The sequence below is a fragment of the Nelumbo lutea genome, chromosome 1, assembly GCF_056320005.1.
Source record: "Nelumbo lutea isolate HS-2025 chromosome 1, American lotus-T2T, whole genome shotgun sequence".
Lineage (NCBI taxonomy): Eukaryota > Viridiplantae > Streptophyta > Magnoliopsida > Proteales > Nelumbonaceae > Nelumbo > Nelumbo lutea.
In genome coordinates, this window is record NC_142684.1 from 37,336,446 (window position 1) to 37,359,619 (window position 23,174).

The 23,174-nt window shown below is 39.6% G+C and overlaps 1 protein-coding gene across 2 annotated transcripts in view; it reads right to left on the bottom strand.

The window, feature by feature from the left end:
• Positions 1–22,956, bottom strand: part of MLH1 (MUTL-homolog 1) — a 104,514-nt gene extending 81,558 nt beyond the window's left edge. The window contains exons 1-7 of one of the 2 annotated variants that reach the window (XM_088982022.1): positions 22,581–22,956; positions 22,205–22,480; positions 21,868–22,040; positions 21,640–21,712; positions 21,386–21,520; positions 17,534–17,744; positions 3,191–3,339 (exon numbers count right to left, since the gene is read on the bottom strand). In XM_088982022.1, coding sequence (XP_088838148.1) covers positions 3,191–3,339; positions 17,534–17,744; positions 21,386–21,520; positions 21,640–21,712; positions 21,868–22,040; positions 22,205–22,435 — 972 coding nt within the window. In that variant the 5' untranslated portion in view covers positions 22,436–22,480; positions 22,581–22,956. Of the gene's footprint in view, positions 1–3,190; positions 3,340–17,533; positions 17,745–21,385; positions 21,521–21,639; positions 21,732–21,867; positions 22,041–22,204; positions 22,481–22,580 lie in introns of both variants that reach the window. The other variant, XM_088982102.1, reaches the window with a different exon arrangement.
• Positions 22,957–23,174: the final 218 nt, after the last annotated feature.

A 23,174-nucleotide genomic window follows, 5' to 3' on the forward strand; every position in this document is an offset into this window, starting at 1 on the left:
ACATCTGAGGACGGGTATAAGTACTTTATCACATTGATTGATGATTTCTCCTGCTATACATGGGTATTTCCCATGCGTAGCAGAGACAAAGTTCCAAAGATTGTGAAAGACTTCTAGAGGATGGTGTTTACACAGTTTCATGTTGAAATCTAAATCTTTCAATCCGATAATGCAAAGAAATATTTCCATTGTGAGCTCAATGAGTTCTTTGCCTCTCATGGATCTATTCACAGTAGCTCATGTGCAAGAACACCACAACAAAATGGTGTTGCAAAAAGAAAGAACAAATACCTCCTTGAGGTAGCATAAGGGATGATGTTACACATGAATATACCAAAAACATTTTGGATGGATGTTATATTTGCAGTTGCTTATGTCATCAATTGCATGAACTCTAGAGTGTTGAACTACATGGCCCCTCATTAGTTGTTCTCCCAGTCTCCTTTATTTTCCATTCCCATGAGAGTGTTTGGTTGCCGTGCCTTTGTCCATGATTTGTCTCCGTCTCGTGGTAAGTTAGACCCTCAGTCTATTCCATGTATCATTCTGGGGTATCCCTTCTCTTAAAAGGGTTACCTGTGCATCGATCCCATTAGTCATAAGTTTTTGTCTCTATGGATGTTTCCTTATTTGAGTCCGAATCGTTCTTCCCTACTTCTCCTCAGGGGAAGAGTAGCGTAGAAGAGGAGAAGCAAGTCCAGGTCCATCAAGTCTCTCTTCCTTCTATTTCGAACCATGCTCCCTTTTGTGTTTTCCAACGTAAGCGTCGTAGAGATCAGCAATGTGATAAATATGTGGAGCCACCAAACATTGAGCAACCAACACCTTCAGACTCCCAAGAGGTAAGTCCAAATGAACTAGGCCCTAGTGCACCTACTGATACCCCAACTCCCATTTTGGTTGTGGATGACCTTGATATTCCTATTGCTTAAAGAAAGGGAGTCAAGTCATGCACTACCAAACCCTCCATATAAATCAGACTTAGAGGTTGGTGGATCTTCCAAGGGGGAAAGACCCAAGGCAAACAGGACAGTTGAAAGGTACAAAGCAAGATTAGTAGCAAAAGGGTACACTCAAGTCTATGTGGTTTACTATGATGAAATGTTTGCTCTAGTAGCTAAGATGAACTCAATTCAAGTTCTTCTATCATTGGCTGCTAACCTTGACTGGGAATTGCATCAACTAGATATAAAGAATGCCTTTTTAAATGGTGACCTAGAGGAGGAGGTGTATATAGTTCAACCCCAAGGATTTTGTGCCAAGGGAAGTGAAAATAAGGTGTGCAAGTTGAGAAAGTCTCTTTATGGTTTAAAACAATCTCCTAGGACTTGGTTCAATAAGTTTCATATGGCAGTCCAACAAGTAGGATTCAAGCAATGTCAGTCCGATCACACTCTCTTTGTGAAGAGATGTCAGGAACAGGTTGTTGTGTTGATAGTATATGTGGATGATATCATCATTACAAGAAATTGGAGCTCAAAAATACAAAAGTTGAAACATTTCCTAGCATCTCAATTTGAAGTGAAAGATCTGGGTCAAGTACTTTCTTGGAATTGGACTTGCCCACTCAAAAAGGCCATATTCATTTCACAAAGGAACTACACCCTTGATTTGTTACAAGACACAAGCAAGTTAGGTGCAAAGCCAACAGATACTCCAATGGATGTTGACCATAAATTGGGTGACTATGATGGTGAACCTCTTAAATATGTGAAACAGTTCCAAAGTTTAGTAGGAAGGTTGCTTTATTTGTGCATGACCCATCAAGACATTGCTTATTAAGTTGGGGTTTTGAGCCAATTCATGCATTCCTCTAATAAACCATACATGGAGGCAGCAGAGAGGATTCTTATGTATTTGAAAAAGTATCCAGGAACAGGCCTGGTATCTGGGCAGGTGTTGTGGATGACAGAAAGTCCACAAGTAGATATTGCACACTTCTGAGAGGAAATCTAGTGACATGGAGAAGCAAAAAACAAAGTGTGGTAGCAAGGTCAAGTGCTGAAGCGGAGTATAGGGCTATGGCACATGGGGTGGCTGAAGTACTTTGACCAAAAAATCTTCTAGGGGAACTTAGAGTTATTGTTCATAATCCTACGTCTATCTAGTGTGACAACAAGGCAGCCATAAGAATTGCCAGCAATCCTGTCCTGCACGAGAGGACCAAGCACATTGAAGTGGACAAACACTTCATAAGGGAAAAATTGGAAAAGGGAGAAATTTGTACTCCTTATGTCAACTCCAAGGAGCAACTAGCTGATGTCCTCACAAAGGGCCTTCCATACTCACGACATAATGAGTTGTGTGACAAGTTGAGCATGATAGACATATTCAGCCCAACTTGAGGGGGAGTGTTGTTAGTGTTATTATTTCATCTTTGTTGTTAGTGTGTTGTCGTCCTAGGATGTTGTCAACTTGTTCTTTTCTTCTTTTATATAGTTTATTATTAGGGTGTGCCACCAGGGGTATAAATGTAATTTCCCATTTATTATTATGTTATATATCATTATAAATAAGAAGCTAGGCACCGCCAGCAATACTTTTTGACTCCCAAACTTTTTTCGCTCTCTTCTTCTCATCTCCTCTCCTCTCTCTTTTCTCTCTCTTCTCTCTCTCCAAGAAAGAAAATAATGAATATAATGATGGAAGAAGATTCTAAGATGATGGTAGGCTAGCTGAAGAACAATGCATTGGGGACTTGAAAATACAAGAATTTACTAAGGCAAACCACATTAATTTTCTGATCCTTTGTTCCATCTTCTTGACAACAAAATGCAACATTAAAATCATAGCCATTGGATTGGCACATAGGTCAATGGAATCGTTAGAATTTAGTAAAGGCCTCATATAATCTGGACTTTTTGACATCCTTATGTCAAGAAGACAATTATTGGTCAAGTGAGGTTGATAGCACTTGGTAATATCTTCCATATAGTGCCATTAACCAATGGTGGTCCTGGCTATCCATTGAATTGGGAGGGGTAGACGGGATCTCATGCTCGTCAACCAAATAATTCATTTCATCTATTTCTCCTTCAAATTTTCCTAAGTTATCCATATTGGAGATAAGGACAAGAAGTATTTTCATCAATAATTATCTAGTCTATTTTGTTACTAGGAATCAAATCCAATTTACCCACAAGAAACTTGTTTTTTTTTCTCAAAAACATTTTATCCAAAGCACTTGTACCTCTTTTTTTGTTGGGTGTATGTTCACATCCACATGTTCAGGCGGCAACACAATAGACATGTATATGAAAGGCTTCGATGATTTTGGCAAGGTTGCAGTGTAAACAACTTCAATGGCCCTCTTCAAAGAAGTGCACTCGACCAATCTGTCTGATATAACAAAGAACAAAGAAAGGAACTTGAATCATTTTTTATAAAGTCAAGATTGACCTAAGTAGACAAACAACCAGGCAAGGAATAAGGATTTTCATATCATTAAATGAAAAGTATATAATGGCCCAATAATCTCAGATTTTCAACATGTAAACAATACTCGTTTTTCTAGATGCTTCAGTGGAACAAGTCTTAAATAGAGAAAAGCAGAAAGAGAGATATCGCATAATAATTAGGGGAAACACGAGGAAAAGGTAACTGGAAAGAAAATGTCTTGCAAAGATTGCACTAATTAAGGGAAACACAAATAAAAAGACTTTCTTTGCAGATTGTCCAATGTGTTCCATCTTCCCATAATAAGCTTCCCAACAAAAGGCATTTATTTTAGGAGGGATATGTCTGCATCACACTTCTTTAAAAGGAAAAGGTTGAGCTTGTGAAGAAAAGGCAAAAAGAACTAGAGAAAGAGGAACACATGAAAAGACGGTTAGGATATAGAAACCAAACCCACTTCTCAGGCTTAGAAAAGTCAAAACAAGCTCTTTCCAAAATGAGCAACAAATCTGCAGCCTTGAAGTGGTGGGAAATTCACCTGGTTGAATGGTCAGTTTCCAGCTATCCTTGGAAGGATGGACAGGTTCTTATTCTTAGGAAATTGGGTGGAGTATGTGGGGGAGGTGGTTCAAGAAGCTTTGACTCTAAGAATGTCAGAACATAAACCAATTTTTTTAAGAAAGTTTGTAGCTGTAAATGGAGTGAAAATTTTCAGATTTGAAATGTCTGATTGCAAGAACCAAATTTTTGGAGTGGGCTGAAGAGAGGTGGAGGAGGGAGATAAGAACACAGTATATTTCAGACTTTTTTTATCAGTAGCATATTTTCAGGGTTTTGCAAGTGCAAGGAATAGGAGGAACCTCATTTAGAGAAGTCAGATAGGAGAGGTAGTGGTGGACTCATGGGAGGATATACAAAAAGAGGTGGTAGAAATAATGTTTGGGAAGTCTCAAACAGCAGCATCATCAGCTTATTTCAGTTCCTCCACTTCTAGTTCCTTTATGAGTCATAGAAATAATGTTTGGGACTTACGGCATAAACGTTTGGGTCATTTACATGCTGAAAAATTAAAATTTTTGTTTGATTCAGGCCTTATTAAGAATAAAGTTCCTTTCTTGCACATCTTTGATACATCTTGTGTTTCCCGTGGCTTAAGTAAGAGTCGTACCTTACCATTTCCTCACATATCTAAGCATGCTACCTCTCCCTTCGACCTTATACATAGTGATGTCTGGACTTCATCTATCACTTCTCAGCTTGCATACAAATATTTTGTGTCATTTATTGACGACTGTACCAGGTACACATGGATATACTTTCTTCGCCACAAGTCTGAGGTGATCCCAACATTAAAGTTGTTTCATGTTATGATACGGGTTCGATTTCAATCACGAGTGTGTATTCTCTGTTCGGATTCAGGGGGAGAATACACTGACGGAGATTTTTTATCCTATTTGAAGAATCATAGAATACAAGTGCAACAAAGTTGTCCAAATACCCCTCAGCAGAATGGTGTGGTTGAGCGCAAGAATGGACATATCCTTAGTGTTGTGAGAACATTATTGCAGGAGTCTCATACTCCACCTTCCTTTTGGGTAGAAGTAGCTAGTACAGATGTGTTTTTGATCAACCATATTCCTTCCTCTGTTCTTGGTACTATGTCTCCCTTCAGAAGTTGTTTGGTTGTTCTCCAAATTTATCTATGCTTCATGTTTTTGGATGTGTGTGCTTTGTTCATCTTCCCTCTCGTGAATGCTCTAAATTGTCTGCACAGTCTGTCATATGTGCCTTTGTGGATTACAGTCCTGACCATAGAGGATTCCTTTGTTATGATCCCTCTATTCATCGTATTCGTATATCACGTAATGTTGTTTTCCTTGAGCACATTTCCTTTTTTGCTGGAATTGCTAGACTGCCTGCACAATATGTTTCTGTTTTGCCAAAATTTGATTAACAGGATGCTACACCTCCTTCTGCTGAGAAGGACCTTCTCGTCTTCTCTCGCAAGCAGTTACATGCTCCAGCCCCTGCACCTGCGACTTTCCTACCTCCCGGTTCAGATCATCATCTTACCACTGCTCCTGTAAGTGATACCTCTACTTCAAGCACTCTTCATACTTCCGTTCCTCTTCATCGTTCTACTCATATATCTAGACCTCATGACCGCTATGGTTTTCCTTTAAACCATAGCTCTTTGTCTGTTATCCTATCCTCCACAGATGTTCCTCGCTCCTACCAAGAAGCTAATAGTAGCCCTCATTGGAAGGAAGCCATGGATGCAGAGATTCATGCTTTACGTGAGAATGACACTTGGGATCTTGTTTCTGCTCCTCCAGATGCATCCACTGTCGGGAGTCGTTGGGTTTACAACATCAAGTTGAAATCTTATGGATCTCTTGATCGATACAAGGCACATTTAGTTGCCCAGGGATATAGTCAGGAGTATGGTATCAACTTGAAGAAATCTTTGCTCCTTTTGCAAAGATCACCACAATCCGTGTTCTTTTAGCAGTGTGTCGCTCAATCTTGGACCATATGTCAACTTGATGTGAAGAATGCCTTTCTTCATGGTCAGTTGAAGGAGACGGTCTACATGAAGCCTCCTCCTGGATATTGCAGTGATCCTTTTTTAGTATGTCGCCTCAAAAAATATGTATATGGTCTAAAACAAGCTCCCCAAGCATGGTTTGAACGCTTTCGTGATGTTGTAGTTCTTGTTGGATATAGCCAGAGTTCTTCTGATCACTCTCTCTTTGTTAGGCGATAGCCTCATGTATTATCATTCTCCTACTATATGTTGATGACATGTTGTTGACTGGGAATGATGCTGAGAGCATTCGTGAATTGAAACTATTACTTCATAATTCCTTTAACATGAAGGACTTAGGCCCTCTCACCTATTTCCTGGGACTGGAAGTACATCATAGTGATCGAGGGTATTTTGTTTGTTAGCAAAAGTATGCCTCTGACCTTGTTAAACTTGTTAGTCTTAATGACAAAAAGCATGTTGATACTGAAGGGATAGGAAACCATCATATGGATGCCCAAGATTGCAGAATAAAGGGGAGGCGAATTTCAAAAGTTTTTCTTTCCCTTCAACTGGGAATCGAATTCCCTATTTAGAAAATCATATTTTCAAGGATCATTCTTGAACCATAAACTGAACCAGATCTGAACCAAAAGGAGGAGAGATAATACCTAATACAGAGAAATAATATCTCTCAACGGAGGTGTTCACGCCCAAGATAGAAACCAAAATCTGCTCCCACTGAAGATGGCGCAGTGCAGGGTGGAGCAGAATCAGCAGTGTCCTTCCTAAGAACTTGATTCTTCCCATGAATCACCTGGGCGGCTAGTGAATACAACTCCTACCAATCTTTTCTCCAAAAGATTGGAATCAAGATCTGATCTTGATTTCTCCCAAGCAATGGAGATCGAACTGCTATAGGCGGCGGCTGCAGGAAGGAGGCGGCTAGAGAGAATTTGCAGGGTGCAGAATTCTCTCCTCTGTGATCTCAGCTCTGAAGACAAGACTGTTGTTGGTGATTGTGTGTCTGGATGTCTAAAGGCTGCCACCCCCTCTTCCTTTTATAGACTTAAAGGGATCAGCTCCTAATCCCATTAGGAGTTGCTAACCCAAATCATATCTGCATTAGAAGTCCCTTTAAGATAAGGGATAATCCTTATCTTATCTGCAGATTAGATCAGCCAGCTCCTAATCTAATTAGGAAGTTTCCAAATCTAAATCTCATTTAGATCTTGGACTCTCTGAGTGGATAGGGTGTGGGCCCAATCCTATCAGCTGATCTTATCTCAGAATTCGCCCCTTAATGACTAATCAAATTAGCCCAATTCGAAATGGGCTTAAGGCCCATTTAGGGTTATGTATTCATTAAGCCTTCCAAACTACTGCCCAGTTGGACTTCCTTGTATGGCGTGGGACCCAAACATTGATCTACACATCAGCCACATGGGTTCAGCCCAGCCTTTGTTACAAGGCCTGGCCGAATACACTGTTATGGACAGTGCACCCCCTGAAACCCATCAGATGGGCTCTATGGGCCCAACACTTACCCTAAGTGGTCCCTGGGCCAAGCCACCTTGTAACACCCAGGGACTGTGGGCAGATGCAAGATTAGCCCATCAGGTATTATCCTCAAAGGCCTTACACTTAACCTCTCAGCCCTTAATGATCATACACTGCCCGACAAGAGAGGACCTCTCCCTCGGCTGCAAGGAACAGTGTTGCACTCTCTCAAGTATGGATCCCGGGAATTAAAACCCTTTGCAAACATTTCAAAAACCATAATATATATATATATATACTTTTTATATCTCATATAAAATATATTTTGCAAAACAAATCTCAACGATTGAAATCGGCTGCCGGCAGTCTTGGTTTCCATCAGTGAGAGTGCATCCCCGATCATTACCTTTGTCCGACAAAGGGGTTGATCCTGTCACTATGATCACCCACTCAGATGAATTCTCAGACTATCCCAACATACCCAGGTTTTGACCCCCGCTAAGGATCTCACTGATTGGTATATCAAAGACAGCCCAATCCGACACCTAGTGCAGTATCATAATCGAGTCTAGGGGTCAGCTGTAACTTTCCAGTTTTGCCCATCAATCTCCAAGGTCCAAGGCAATACTGGAAATCTGGTCCAGTTCAAAGATTCAATTAATCCCACATTGTATGTGCCTAGGGTCTCACCCCGGTAGCTGAGACAAGCCACCCCAACCGACTTGGTGGCACCACAGTGTTAGCCTTGTCAGGATAGGTCTCCCCAGACCAACCCACTGGCTGTGAACATTCTAAACTAACACGAGTCTCATTAAGTGTCCAGTTTAAGGGTATTACACAGAAGCATACCAAGGGAACATGAATCAAATATGCACTTTTATTCATTTACAATAAACTCATAAAGTACATCAATTTGATTGAAGCTAAGGGCATATAAAACTGTCTAACAGATACACCTATGGAGCTAAATCTTAAGTTATCTAAATCTAAAGGTCCATTACTTCCCAATGCTGCCTTGTATCGCCAGCTTGTGGGGTCCCTCATTTATCTCACTATGACTCGGCCTGATATTTCTCATGCTGTTCAGGTTGTTAGTCAATTTGTTTCTGCTCCTCGTCAGCCTCATATGATTGTTGTTCATTGCATCATTCGATATATTAGAAGCACAACTTCTTAAAGATTGTTCTTCTCCTCCTCCTCTCCTATTCAATTGAGAGCATATGCTAATGTGGATTGGGTTGGTTGTCCAGACACTCGTAGAGTGTAGGGCCATGTCTTCCGTTTGTAATGAAATTGTTTGGTTACGATCTCTCTTTATGGATATTGGCATTCAGCTTCCTACTCCTATTCCTCTCTATACAGACAATACGAGTGCTATCAAGATTGCAACTAACCCTATCTTCCACGAGAGGACCAAGCACATCGAGGTGGACTACCACTTTATCCGAGATCTTTTCACTATTGGGTCTATATCGCTTCCTCATGCAACCTCGGACATGCAAATTGCTGATATCTTCACCAAAGCTATGACTAGAGTTCGACATCTCTTTCTTATAGACAAACTGATGCTTATGTCTAGGCATCAGTTTGAGGGAGACTGTGGAGACTTTGTAACTTGATGTATCCTATTAGTATAGTCCCTGTTGTATATTACTTATACATCTTGTTCTTCTTTTCTCTTTCAGCCCTATATGGGCATTCTTGTAATTGTACATATCTTTTAATATATAAGAGACTCTTTGAGGTAGGGGTCATTTTTATTCTTGACACCTCTAAGATTATTCTTGTTCTTTTCTCTATTCAGCCAAGAGTGTTGACAATTGCAAGATTACCATGTTCCTGTTTGGTTTTGGGAGGAGGTGGCCAGCACTGCTATGTATTTGATAGATCTTCTTCACTCATTGGTTCTAGGTAATTCTTCTCCCTTCCATTCTCTTTTTTATTGTACTTCAGAATTTTCCATGCTTCGTATTTTCTGTTGTGTTTGTTTTGTTCACCTCCCCCCACAAGAATGCACTAAGTTAACTTCTCAAGCTGCCTTGTGTGCTTTTGTGGGTTGTAATCCTGACCATAAGGGATTTTTTTATATGATCCCAAAGCTCATCGTATTCCAATATCTTGCAATGTTACTTTCCTTGAGAATCTCTTTCTATGAACATATTGTTAAACTACCCGGTCCTTCTGTATCTTTGTTACACAGATTTGATTCCACTGATTCCTCAAAAGCCTTTACATCTCTTTCGAAGCTTCTTCAGATCTTCTTCCAAAAGTGCCCAATCTCTCCAGCCTCTATACATCCTCCTCCATCTGTACCATCAGCTCTTGTAAGTTCTCCTATCCCTCCACCTAAGACTTCATCATTTGTCTCTATTTTGTGTCATTCAACAAGAATTTCTTGACCTCCTAAACATTATACTTTTCCTTCAAACCATAGCTACTTTCCTACAAAGGTTTTAAAAACTGACCTGGAAATGGAATCGTTGTGGCCATTGGTTTCCGAGTCAGCGGTTCGAGCATCTGAGTCGAATGGTTCAGATCCATTACTCTTTTACATATGTGGTGTTGTTGGCAAAAAGGAAAAAAAAAAGGAAAGGAAAGAAAAGAAGGAAGGAAGGAGGGAAGAAGGAAGAGAAGAAGCATCTAATGTTCATCAGCAAAGACAATGACGATAGAGATGGCGACGGCGACGGTGGCAGCGGCTGCAGCAACAGAAACCCAACATCGGATCTCTATGATCTAAGATCTGAGAACTGAGATCTCATATCTGATTTCTCTCTCTCTAGCCCTCATATCTCAATCACCTATGCCTCTTGTTAAACTACGAACCATTGTTCGGGTCAAACGGGTTGAAGGTTCGACCACCCGGGTCAATGGTTCTTTGACCAAACCAAAGGTTTTTGGCCCAAGAACAGGTTAAGGGTGAAACAAAACCGGTTGCTTGAACGATTTCCAGGCCAAACGGTCCGATTGTCCGGGTCAACAACAGTTTAAAAACATTATTTTCTACTATGCTATCTTCTACAGATATTCCTAAGTCTTACCAACAAGTTGTCATTATTCCCCATTGAAAAGATGCCATGGACATTAAACCTCAGGCCCTTCTACAAAATGACACTTGGGAGATTGTTTCACTTCCTCCCAATCATAGTTGTCAAGGCGACACCTAGGCGACAAGGTGCCCTGGGAGTCTCGCCTCACCTAATTGCCAAGCAGTTTTCTATAGCGTGTTATAATAAACTTTTATATTCTTAATTTTTTTAGGTTATAATTATAAAATAGACATTTTTAAACTAAAATATTCATTTTGTGTGTTTATATACTAATTTCTTTTTTTTATTTTCTTATTTGTTAGCGTTTAATAAACACAAACATTGCTAAATGCTATATTGAACCCTCAAAGGCTTCAAAACCTGAACCAATAAGTAAGAAAGAACATAAAATGTTGTCCAATCAACACATTTTCTTCTTTTTCTTTACTAATTTTGTGTTTTTATATACTAATCTTTTCTTCTTCTTCTTCTTCCACCTTGTCTTTTCTTTCTATACTTTAACATGAAGTTTATGCTTTTCTTATGAAATTTATGGATATTTATTAAGGAAATATGATTATGGAACCTAGGGAACAACCCTAGGATACATGTTTTTACTTAAAAAAAATCCACCACCTAGGCAATTAGGCACCCCCCTGTCGCCTAGCCTCGCCTTCCCAATGCTTTTGTTATTGGTGGCAGATGGATTTAATCTGCAAAGCTGAAATTAGATGGGAGCCTTGACCAATATAAATCTAGTCTTGTTGATCAAGGCTATAAGCAAGAGTACATGATAGATTATGATGAGATATTTGCACTAATGGGAAAGAGGAATACTGTCAATTATTTTTTGCTACCTCTGCAATTAAACATTGGAAGATTCATCAAATGGATGTGATGTTTTTCTTCGTAGGAAATTATGTATATGAAGCCTTCTTTAGGGTATCGCAACAACCCCCATCTTGTACGTCGCCTCAAGAGATCTTTGAATGGGGGGCTCCTAGAGCATGGTTTGAGTGATTTGAGTCTATCATCACTAATTCTGGATTTATTCAAAGCCCCTTAGGTTATTCTCTATTTTTTTTACACTGGCCTCAAGGAATGACTACGCTTCTGTTATATGTTGATATTATCACTACAGGAGATGATCAAAAAGGGATTGTTGATTTGAAGAGACTATTGAATGAATCCTTTAAGATGAAGGACTTGGGTCATTTAACTTAGTTTTTGGGTTTGGAGGTGTCACATAACTCTCATGGTTACTTTGCTAACCAACATAAGTATGCAGCTGACCTTGTTAAGATGGCTGATCTCACTAATTCTAAGTTGGTTGACACTCCCTTGGAAATCAATTTGAAACTCAATGAGGATGATGGTACTCTCCTTGAAGACCCTACCCTCTGTCATTAGTTAGTGGGCAGCTTGATTTATCTCACAATGGCACACCCGGATATATCATATGTTGTGCAGGTTGTAAGTCGGCCTGTGATGTGGGCGCCAGCAGCAGCAGCAGTAATTTAGTGTTCTCAGCAGCAGCAATTTAGTGTTCTCATCCTATCGTATCTATTCAGTATTCTTACCTTATCTGCTTTCAGTAGCAGGGATTAGTAGGAGTCTTATCTATTCAGTGTTCTTATCTTATCAGTTCAGTCGTATCTGATCTTATCAGTTCAGTAGGATAGATTAGTAGGGATTCTTCCTAATTAGCAAGGAGTCTTCCTAAAAGTAGGACTCTTATCTCTTGTAATCTCCTATTTAAGGAGCTGATATTATTCAATAAAGGCATCGAAAATTTCAGTCAAGAAAGAGAGCAAAGGAGAGTTGGTGATCTCTTGAACAAATCACCTTTTAGGGAGGCAAGATAGGTTCTTCAAGGAAAGGGAGGAACAAGGGAAAACAGGAGGTTTTCTCAGTGGACCGACCCGTGACGAGATCCTATTCGCGGGCCCATAACAGTCTGTGTCTTCTCCTCGACAATTACACTTGTCAATTGTTTACCATATCATTAGATATGTCAAAAGGACCTTATCTCATGGCCTACTCTTTTCATCATCATCGAATCTCCATCTTTCTGCCTATGCAGATGCTGATTACGCTGGTTGCCTAGACACTCAAAAATCTACTACTGGTTGGTGTGTACTTCTAGGCTATTCTTGCATATCTTGGAAGTGTAAAAAGCAATCTACTGTTTCTAAATCTTCCACTAAAGGAGAACAGAGGGCCATGTCCTCTGTCTGCAATGAGATTATTTGGCTCAAGGCTATTTTACATGACCTTCATATTAAACACCGTTGAAGTTGATTGTCGCTTTATTAGGGATCTCCACCTTGTGGGTCATATCCCTCTCCCCCATGTCACTTCTAGACTTTTGATTGCAACTCTTCTTGCTAAAGCTACGTCGAGAGCACAGCACACCTATTTCATGGACAAATTAATGTGCATTCCTCAGCATCAGTTTGAGGGGGGAGTGTAAAGAGGGTTAATTTTGTCTTTTTACTTCTTATGTATCTTGGAAGTATGTTTATATTATACTCCGTGTACACTATATTCTTTTTTCTTGTACCTTTTTTGTACATTATTTTGTATCTTGAGAACAAATCTGTCCTTTATGTATTTTATATAAATATCAATTTCTGGTTGTGAGGAGGTGACTTACCCCCAAAGACCATTTCCTTCAACAAGAATTGAAAGTGGAACTTCCAAAATGCATAATTAGTTCTATCGAACTTCACAAGCAAAATGTCTCTTTTCTCCAAAGCCATTTGTAAGACAACCAAAAGGATGAAGATGGTCTTACTCTCTATTGATCTAGAGGAAGATAGCAGTGGTGAAGTTGGTGGTTCTGAACATGGAGAGAGTGAAGTCGGTGGAAATGATAGAGAAAAAGGGAAGGGATGGGCCCCCTCTCCCCTTAATGGGTTTAACCCATGTGTTATTAATGGGTCCTCATATGGGTACCGGGCCCTATTCATAGTGACTTGAAGCTCCATTTTCAGAATCTTCTTTATTTTTTTCTTTGCCAATTTTACCCTTATGCCTAATTAATGTGCATGCCATTCTAGCAAACTATTTAAACTAGTGCAAATAGCTTTGCTTGATTGTGTAATTGACTTGAACCAGTCCAGTCTACCTCGGGTCTATGTCGAGTCAGTCAGGTCCATGTACTTGTATAAATCCATTGTCTTACACCATTTCAGCAGAAAGATTCAAGAGAATCCAAAGAAAAATAAGAAAACTAGGCAACCACTTTACCAATACAGGTCTACACTTGATAATAGAGATGAAATAGATCAGCACACAACACTGAAGGGATCAAAACCCAATCAAGAGAACAGCCAGAACAAGAGCGATAACAGGTGAAAGTCCAAATAAGGTAAATTCATAGGACTGTCGAACAAAGAAGAGGGAAGAACACCCCTCAAATCCAATCTGATTCAGAAAAAAAAAATGTATATGATAAAAACTGACCTGGGCAACTTCAGATCTAAAGTTTCAAGGTGATAGATGCAGTCGAGAGAAGGAAGAGAAACTGTAAGGCTGAATGCAATTTTCCAGAAAAAGAAAAAGGGAAAACTTGTTCTAATCAGAACAGCTTCCAAAAAGACCCCAAACCGATGCAGGTAAGTCAATCTAATAGTCATTCAATCTCCCTTACAAACCCAAGAATCAAACCTCAATCTAATAGTTCTTCTTCCACCTTTTCTTTTCTTCCTTTCCTATAACAGAAATAGGGGTTCAGCCCTATATATATATATATATATTCTGTATGTAGCTGAGAAAGGACCATTATGTCCTTCTCACAAGAAAAAATAAAAAGAATATATTGTGCATATGGTACAACATAAAAAGGTGCCCCCAAAAGACAAGAAAAGGAAAGAAAATATATGACTGAAATCAGTTTCTAAACTATCTCTCCCTCCAAGTTCTCCTACCCTACTCTCACCCTTCCCCCCCTTCACACTAGCTTCACCAGTCCGAACACCTCCTTTTCCTGTTATAAACCCTCTTTTGTGCACCACTGCCTTCAGCTTCAAACGAAAAATTTCTCTTCCCACCTTCTCCCCTCTCCTCTTCTTCCACTACCCTCTTATTCACCTCTGCACTTTCCTCCCTTTGCTCATCCAAGGCAATATATATGTATGAGCCAGATGTACTTACCTCTTCATTGAACAGATCAGCATCAGACCCCTCCTTTAGAGCATTTCCCTTTTCTTCTTCCCTTGTTCTTCGATCCCTCTCTATCAGCTTCTCTGAAGAATCAGAAATGCCACCTACCGCTTGCTGAGTAGTCTGGTTCTGCACCATCACTGAATTCTCACAATCTCACCACCTTTCAAAGCTCTCACTTTGTTAGGTTGCCTCTGTTCTCTAGCAATCCGATCCTCTATTGCCTTTTCTTGAGACTCAGTTTGATCCTGCCATGCTGTCTCTATCAAGCATTCAAGCTCCCCAACTCTTCTCCCCTCTCTCAGCACCTTCAAATACTCCTTGTCCTTCTCAAACCTTGTAACCACCCAAACCTATTCCTCTCTTGGGCTCTTCGAATTCTTTCTCCAAACTGATGCTGACCTTTTCTTTGAATTTCTCAAACTACCCAATTATTTCAATTTTTTCCCAACTATGCCCCTCCATTTAAAAACCCCCAGCCCCTTCGGTCTATGTTCATCGCTTAAGTCTTTTTACTTTACCCCCACCTTCTCCCCCCCCCCCATGTCTTCCATCTTTGACTCCCTCGCTCCCCCCTAAAATTCCATTTTTGCCCTTCAAGCCTCCACCTCACCTTCATCTTCTTCTTGCATCTGACCCTTCAACTCCCCTTCCTTTGCTCTGTTTTTCTGGTTCTTGCACACCAACTCTTCCTCCTTTGAATCCAAGTCAAATTCTCTACACTTACTTGCCTTTAACGAACTCAGAAATGTTCCGTCCTCACCTTCTACCACTAATCTTAACTCATATCTTTCCCAAGCAGACTGCAACTCTAAACTGTTCAGAATGATTGAGATTTCTTCCACCTCAACCAGCAATCCTGCCATATCAACTTCCCACAACAATCACCAATCAGTTTGAACATGAGTATGCTCCAGGCAGGAAGTGGGATCCCGATTACGTCAATCCACACCACCCTTCTTCCATTGCTTAATGCACCTGTTGGGTTTAAATTAAAAAGGGAAGCTTTTGTGGAGCACAATCTCCCACGCCATTTTGCTGAAGACTGTGGAAGGAGAGAAATAGAAGGATTTTTGAGAAAGAAAGCTGGGCTTTGGACAAGGTGGTGCATCAGATCATGGCTTCAACCCATTCCTGGCTTTCAGCTACAGATCTGTTTAGAAGAATTCCACGCAACCAGTATTTTGAAAACAACATTCTTTTTGGTTAATCAGATAAGCTGATCAGTTTTTTTCTTTTTTTGAATCTTGTTTTTTGATGTTTCTTCATTGAAATTTTTGGGAATCTTTTTCTGAATCCTGATGTATAGTTCAGTTCCTGGCTGTACATGGTTGATCTGTTAACGCTTGTACTTTGTGTCTACAGCATACTTTAATACAAATCTTTACTTTACCTTCTCTCCAAAAAAAAAAAAAAAAATTACTTAACGCACCTGTTTCCAGAAATCACCATCCAAGTCAGAGATCAAACATTCGAACACCCTTTCCACCGATGATTCTAACTTCAAAATCCTTCCCACCATTTCTCTGTTGTGAAACATGAATAGGAACAATCCTCCATTCAACTTTCTGACACCCATTACCTTCACTTTTCCCCATTCAAGACTCGCCCATGCCTCAACCTTCTCCATATCCAAATCCAAACCTATGAACCTCCCTACCAGACTTGCATTCAGCACCCTCATTCTCTCTTCCATCTTCCCAACTTTCCGGATGTCAAATCCATAGTCTCTGTACACCTCTATACACATCAGATGGTGACTTCATTGTGTTGTCCCTAACTGGCTTTTTTTTTATGAATGAGTGTTGTCTTTAACTGGTTGGTGATTTGGTGATTGTTCTTGGTGCTGTCCTCTAGTCCCAGTGCTAATTTTGCCCTATTTTTGGCTTGATGGCTTATTGTTCCAAGTTCAAGTCTTAAAGAATGCCTCAAGGTTCTCTATAGAGTCTATTGATAGCCTACATTTCCAAATCACTACAGCTAAACTTGATGGAAACAATTTTTCTGAGCGGTCACAATCACTAAAATTACAATATTGGTGGAGAAGGGAAGCTAGGGTACCTCACTGTGAGGGAGAAAAAAAAAGCCCAGTTAGATGATCCTCTATACCACCTTAAGTGGCAGAAAGAAAATCTTGTGGTGATGTCTTGGCTTGGTCCATGCAGCCCCACATTGCTATAAACATTATGTTCCTATCTTCTACCAAGGACATTTGAGGGGGACTGTTGAAAAGTTGTCTCATTTGTCATCACTTATCAAGGGCAGTAATTTAATTTTCTCTTCTAAATCCTCTACTAATGAGGAAGGGGCCAAAAGAGTTCGGGTAGACCAAAAAGGACATGGGTAGAAATAGTAAGAAATGATTTAAGCACTAATAATTTAACAGTGGATATGGTTCTAAATAGAACAGATGGATGAAACAGGATTCATGTAGCCAACCCCATATAGTTGGGATAAGGGATTAGGCATGGATGATGATAATGGTGATGATGAATCCTCTACTAATCAAGGTTTTATTTGTAAATCTCCACATAGCTATATATAACAATGGAAGAGACAGGGGTCTCACTTCTTGATTGCCCCAAACTCTCTCTCTCTCTCTCTCTCTCTCTCTCTCTCTCTCTCTCTCTCTCTTTTGATCAGCAACACAAATAATATTAAAGATGGAACAAATAATATTCTTATATTAAAGATGTATATAACTATTGCTATATATAAAAGGAAGTGGACTAACCCCCCCCCCCTCACACACATAAACACAAAATGAGAAAAACAGACATGGAGAGAACGAACAAATGAATCATTCAAATTCAACATTCATATGCACCCAGTACATTGCAACCAAAGTACAACAGATAAAGATCAACAGAATAGAGAAAAATGTTGATTTGTAAAATCATCCAGATAAACTAACCATTGATAAAAAGAACCATAGTTATCTTCTTCGCACTGTAATTTGAATTGGAGATAAACCCATTCATCTCAAACACTGGTCTAGATGGGTCATTCTCTGCAGCAGTTATGCTCATTAGGTCACGAGCAACCACAACTCCGTAAACAGATCTGATCGCATCAATTCTTGAGGATGTAGCAACTGTGTGAACATCAGGTCTGGCAGCACCATGCTAAGTAGGGAAAAATTAAAAAGAAAAACAAGAAATGGAAAGAATGGTCAAAATGAGGCATTAAATAGAAATCAATTTCCATAATGTTGTTAGGAGTGCTTTTATTTTTTTGGTAATAAAAATAAAAAAGAAAAATTTTATCAAAGAGAAAAAAGGTTACAAGTAGGGTGATAAGATATCACCCATGAGGCCACGACAGAAAGAAAAAGCTCAACACTCGTAACAAAGAAACTTCCAAGACACCTTTACCTTTTGGTAATAGAAATCTTTTTGTATGATGTTCTTTTTTGGTTTTTCTGAGTTGTACAAAGCTTTTCCTTGCTCAGTTCCTCAGTGGGCAAGGCTGGATCTTTTTTCAGTCTTCTGTTATTGAAATACTTTACCTTTTATCTCAAAAACTTCCAAGACCCCTTTAGAGTACAAATTTCATCCCCAACCCTTAATAAATTAAAACCAATATACCAATACCCATGATAAACTCCAAACCCAAAAAAAACTCACCCCCCACATCTTTGATTTGAAATTCGACCCTATATGCACCCTCCCAATTCTCAAGACTCTCCATCAGAGCTTTCCTCACACATAGGATATTTCATTTCCAATTCCCAAAACATTTCTCTCACAAACTCTTCCCCACCTAACATGGAGACCCCCAGCAATTTGCCTACTTGGACTCCAGTTACCACTATCTTTTCCACACCATCTTGTTTTTCCCTTTATTTTTATCAATAACTCACATGTTTCATTAAGATTAGAGAGAAATGGTACAAGGGCACAATAAAAGGGAGATAAACTCTCTTATCTCACCTATTCAGACAAGAAAACAAGAGAAAAATTTACAAGATAGCCCAGAATAAAAAGTCCCTAGTTGCCCCTTGTTTAGCTAACCCATCAGCAAAGGAATTAGCACTTCTTTTAACCCAACTCATCTCTTCACCTCAATATTCTTAGTTAACCAATTGAATTTCCTCTTCTCATTGCTGTAAATTAGCAGTATCATTTTTCAGCTAATCCACTACCAATTTAGAGTCACCCTCTATGACCAATTTGGTGATGTTCAGTTCGATTGCCCTTTGAGTTCCTTCGATAACAGCTGAAACTCAGCTCTGAGAGAATCACCCATTCCAATTGGCCTCAAAAAGAGACCAATTGCCACACCCTCCTCATTTCTGAAAACACACCCAATTGGGTTTCTAACTCTTTTGGAAGTTTTCCTTGTAGCTCTTCTTTTGATGTTGGTCAAGGTCTCCCCCTGCTTGGGTCCTTTCCTGTGAAGGAGGTTTGGTATACTCCTACACCTCCCAAAATCAATGTTGGGAAGTTTTCCATGGAAGTATCAAACTTGTGACATGTTGCAAAAAGAAATTGACCCAGCTGGCAATTATCTCCTAACCGGTGTATCATGTGCAAATTGAATGGTGAGACACCATATCACCTACTAATCTCCCTATTCTATTTGGAATTGGTTTCCAGCTCTTTGTGGTTGCAGGTTGGATCCTCCTTTTAGTTTGTATAGGTTGTTTGATGCCCCAGCTTCACTACTACGATGTTCAAAGAAAAGAGGTAAGTCATGTGGAAGTGCACAAGAGCAGTAGTTGAAACTATTGCACTAAGAGTTTGTCACACAATGGGTGAGGACATTGGATTTGTTTTCTCATTACACCCTTGATGATATACTTAGACAGTGGGGAGAGTTACGGTTTCATCCTCTATAAAGTCAAAAGTCATAAAGGAATAGGCATCCCCAAGTAGGACTGTAGGAGGTGGCGGAAGCTGAACGTTGACGGGAGTAGGGGTAATCCTAGGCCCTTGGGTATTGAAGGTGCAATAAGGGATGAGAACAGAAGTATCCTAGCACTGTATTCAGGTCTCATAGGAGAAGGAGATTCAATAAGGGCAGAGATATTGGCAGCAAGTTTTGAAGTTACAAAAAGTCAAGGAGATGGATGCTGAAAGATTGATTATTAAAGGCTATTCTATGGTGGTCATAAGCTAGGTAGCATGGTGTTTCAAGAACGAAATTAGATGGTTTAAATATTTTTCAAAGTAATTATAATTACAAACAAAAATCTAGTGGGTACAAAGGTCAGCTAATACCTTGGCTGATGTATTGGCAAACTCTGGGCTTTGATGTAACTTAAATGGGTGGATGGGCTATAATGATATTTTCTTGTTTATATCCACAACCTCTTGTTGTACCTTTTGATTATTCTGTTTCCAATCAAAAAAAAAAATGTTATGATCCCTCTTCCTAGTGTGTCTACATATCAATGGATGTGCCCTTTGTTGTGTCTCAACCTTTCTTTAATACCTCTCCTCAGGGGAAGAATAGTAACCTTGAGAAGAGACAAGTTCAGCTTCCTCTTCCTATTTTTGAAACTCTGACATCTAAATCTCTTGCACCTCCTCATCATGCTACCACTTGTTCCCCTGTTCAGTACATGTAATCTTGTTCACATCCTCATTGCCAAAAGGGCCAACTCACATCACCATATACAGATTTGCCTAAGACCGCACCACCTGAACCAGTGGACTCTCAAGAGGCAAGCCTGAAGAGTAGTGCATGTCCCATTGAGCCAGGTGTTATCTCTCTTTGTAATCCTAACTATGACCTTGATGTTCCCATTGCCATTCATAAAGGCGCCCATTCATACACTACTAAGCACCCCATCAGCCATTTCATTATTTGTAAAAACCTGTTTCCTTTTTATTGTACTTTCTTATCTACTATTTCTAGTGTTTCTATCCCTAAATTTGTTGCAAAGGATCTAAAAACTCTTGAGTGGAAGAATGCTATGCTGGAGGAAATCAATGCTCTTCACAAGAACAACACTTGGGGGTTGGTTGACCTTCCTGAAGGTAAAGAACCTGTAGGGTGTAACTAGGTATCCTCTGTTAAACATTGGGCTCATGGTCGGTAGAAAGGTACAAAGCGAAATTGATAGCCAAGGATATCTCTCAAACTTATGGAATTGATTATACAGAGACATTTGCCCCTGACAAGCATTTGTTTGAGAAGTTTTGCTTAGCCAGTAAACGATTGACAATATTTTGATAGCAGATTATTTAAAGAGCAGAGGAATTAACTTAGCAAGCATGTGTCTCATGCGTCTTAGAGAAGAGAAGGATGTAAGACATTTTTTGCATCATTAAGGGTGGTTGATTTTATTTGGAGGTTTTGTTCTTCTCTTTTACGAGTGAGATGTTTTCAGCCGTTGTCACCAGAAGAAATTTTCTCTATGTAGCCAAAGATTCAGGGAAGTAAGAAATCCAAAATCTTCTAGAGTTGTACTTCATTTGTACTTTTGCAGTTTATTGGTGAATTTGGAAGAAAAGCAGAAGGATGTTTGAAGACAAATGTTGGATGATTGAAAGGGTTGTGGCTAGCATTGGTAAAAAGATTATAGACTGAATGCTGGTCCTTCCAGATTATGCTCAGACTTCTAGATCAGAGTTTGGAGACAGGTTTCGAGAAACAATTGAAATGCCAAATATTGTTCTGTTACATGGTTTTTATTTGCTTTAAGGTGTTTCCTTAACACCTTTCCATCAATGTACTTCATTTTTTCAATAAATTTCATTTTTCTATAAAAAAAATACAACTAAATGACTAAGGGATGGATCAAAGCTCAGATACCAACCTTTCTGCAAGAAAAGCCAACATTTATGTGATGAATTGCAAACCGGCTTATCAAATCTACTATCTTCGAATAATCATCTGCAGAATTCTGCAACGTTTTCCTCCTAGCGCTCATGTTATAGAATAGATTCTCAATCTGAAAGCGAAAAAAACTAATCAAATAGAGAAATTAAAGCAAATATTACGCACATAAAAACTTCAGACTTTAGTTTTATATTTGGGGGTATCTGGTACAGTACAGCCCGATCGTCTTACCATTATCTGAGTCCCTTTAACAGCAGCACAAGCTTTAGGTTCATGCTCCATGGAACCATCTCTATAAGATACCCTAAATAGCACTCAAAAGCCTAAATAATCAAAATAACCAATTAACAAAGAAAAAAAAAGTAAAATAGTTCCAGCATCCAGCTTGTTCATCACTAGTTAACCCGACATTGAGTACCAAACAAACTAGTTTGAGTTTCTTTTCCATTAAACACGCACCTGTAACCATGCAACTGGCCTTCTGTTATCGTCGTCACTGTAACATGGCCAACATACGTCATGCTGGCCAATGCCTCTCCCCTAAATCCCATTGATTTTATAGTCTCTAAGTCCTCGAATGCCGATAGCTTCGACGTGGTGTGCCTTTCGCAGAGTATTGGCAAGTCTTCATACTAAGGAAACAATGAATCAAATAAAATGAGAAAAAACTCAAAACTCACAGAAAGAACTAAACGAAGAAAGAAGAACCTAAACCCAGAATCTTTCCACCTATCTCTATGTGCTTCTGTCGTTTCCATTGGAACAGAGAAAATGTAGGCTTATCGCGTTTTCTTACCCGGATTCCATGGCCGTCATCGGAGACTTGGATGAACTTGAGACCTCCGTCCTTAACAACGACACTGATGGAGGTGGCAGAAGCATCGAGGCTATTCTCTACTAGCTCCTTGACGGCGGAGACGGGGCGTTGAATGACCTCCCCGGCGGCAATCCTGTTGACGACCGACTGGTCGAGGCGGTGGATTTTCGGAGGCTCCTTTGGGCATGGAGGTGGTGTTTCTACGTCCATATGGGGATATCCTGCTTCGCGGTAACCAGTAACAGAGCTGGGCTTCTGCAGCGGAGTAGCGGTCTTTTTTTATTACACAAGACGGGGGTAGGACGTCCCCACAAATCACCATACCAAATAAACGCAAACGAGGAAGGTAACTTACAACTTTCACCGGAAGACTTAGGATCTGTACCCTGATTTGCTTCTTCTTGATAAATATGTTTGTAAACAATCCTCTTTGAGCTCACAGTCTTTGAATGATATTCCTCAGGTTCATCGCGCATGGACGGGACTTATTGGGATAAGAAAATTTGAGAAATTCACAACTAAATTATGGGCTTCCGTCTTGCGGTAAAGCCCAATTTATAAGTTTTAATATCCAAAACTGCATCGAAGTGATTTCTAGCAAGAGTGGCAATAGTGCACAAACCGTCCTCCATCTTACATGAGCTTAAAATGCGGAGCAACCGTCTTTCTTTTATTGTTCGTCTGCTCTTTTTTAATGCCTTTTATCACTCATCAATCATCATATGAGAGTCGGAATCTGCTGTAGTCTTGCCACTTGTTCTTTAAACGTGTGGCGTTCTTCCCATGTGCAATAATTTACTAAAAATATTTCTTTCATTATTTATATAATTTTTTATATCATTTTCTAAAACTTCACGTTCCCCCTCTCTCTTTCTTAACCTTTCTGTCTTCCCCAACCCTAATCTACAAGTTTTATTCCAAAACTTTTGAGAGCTTATATGCAATTCTT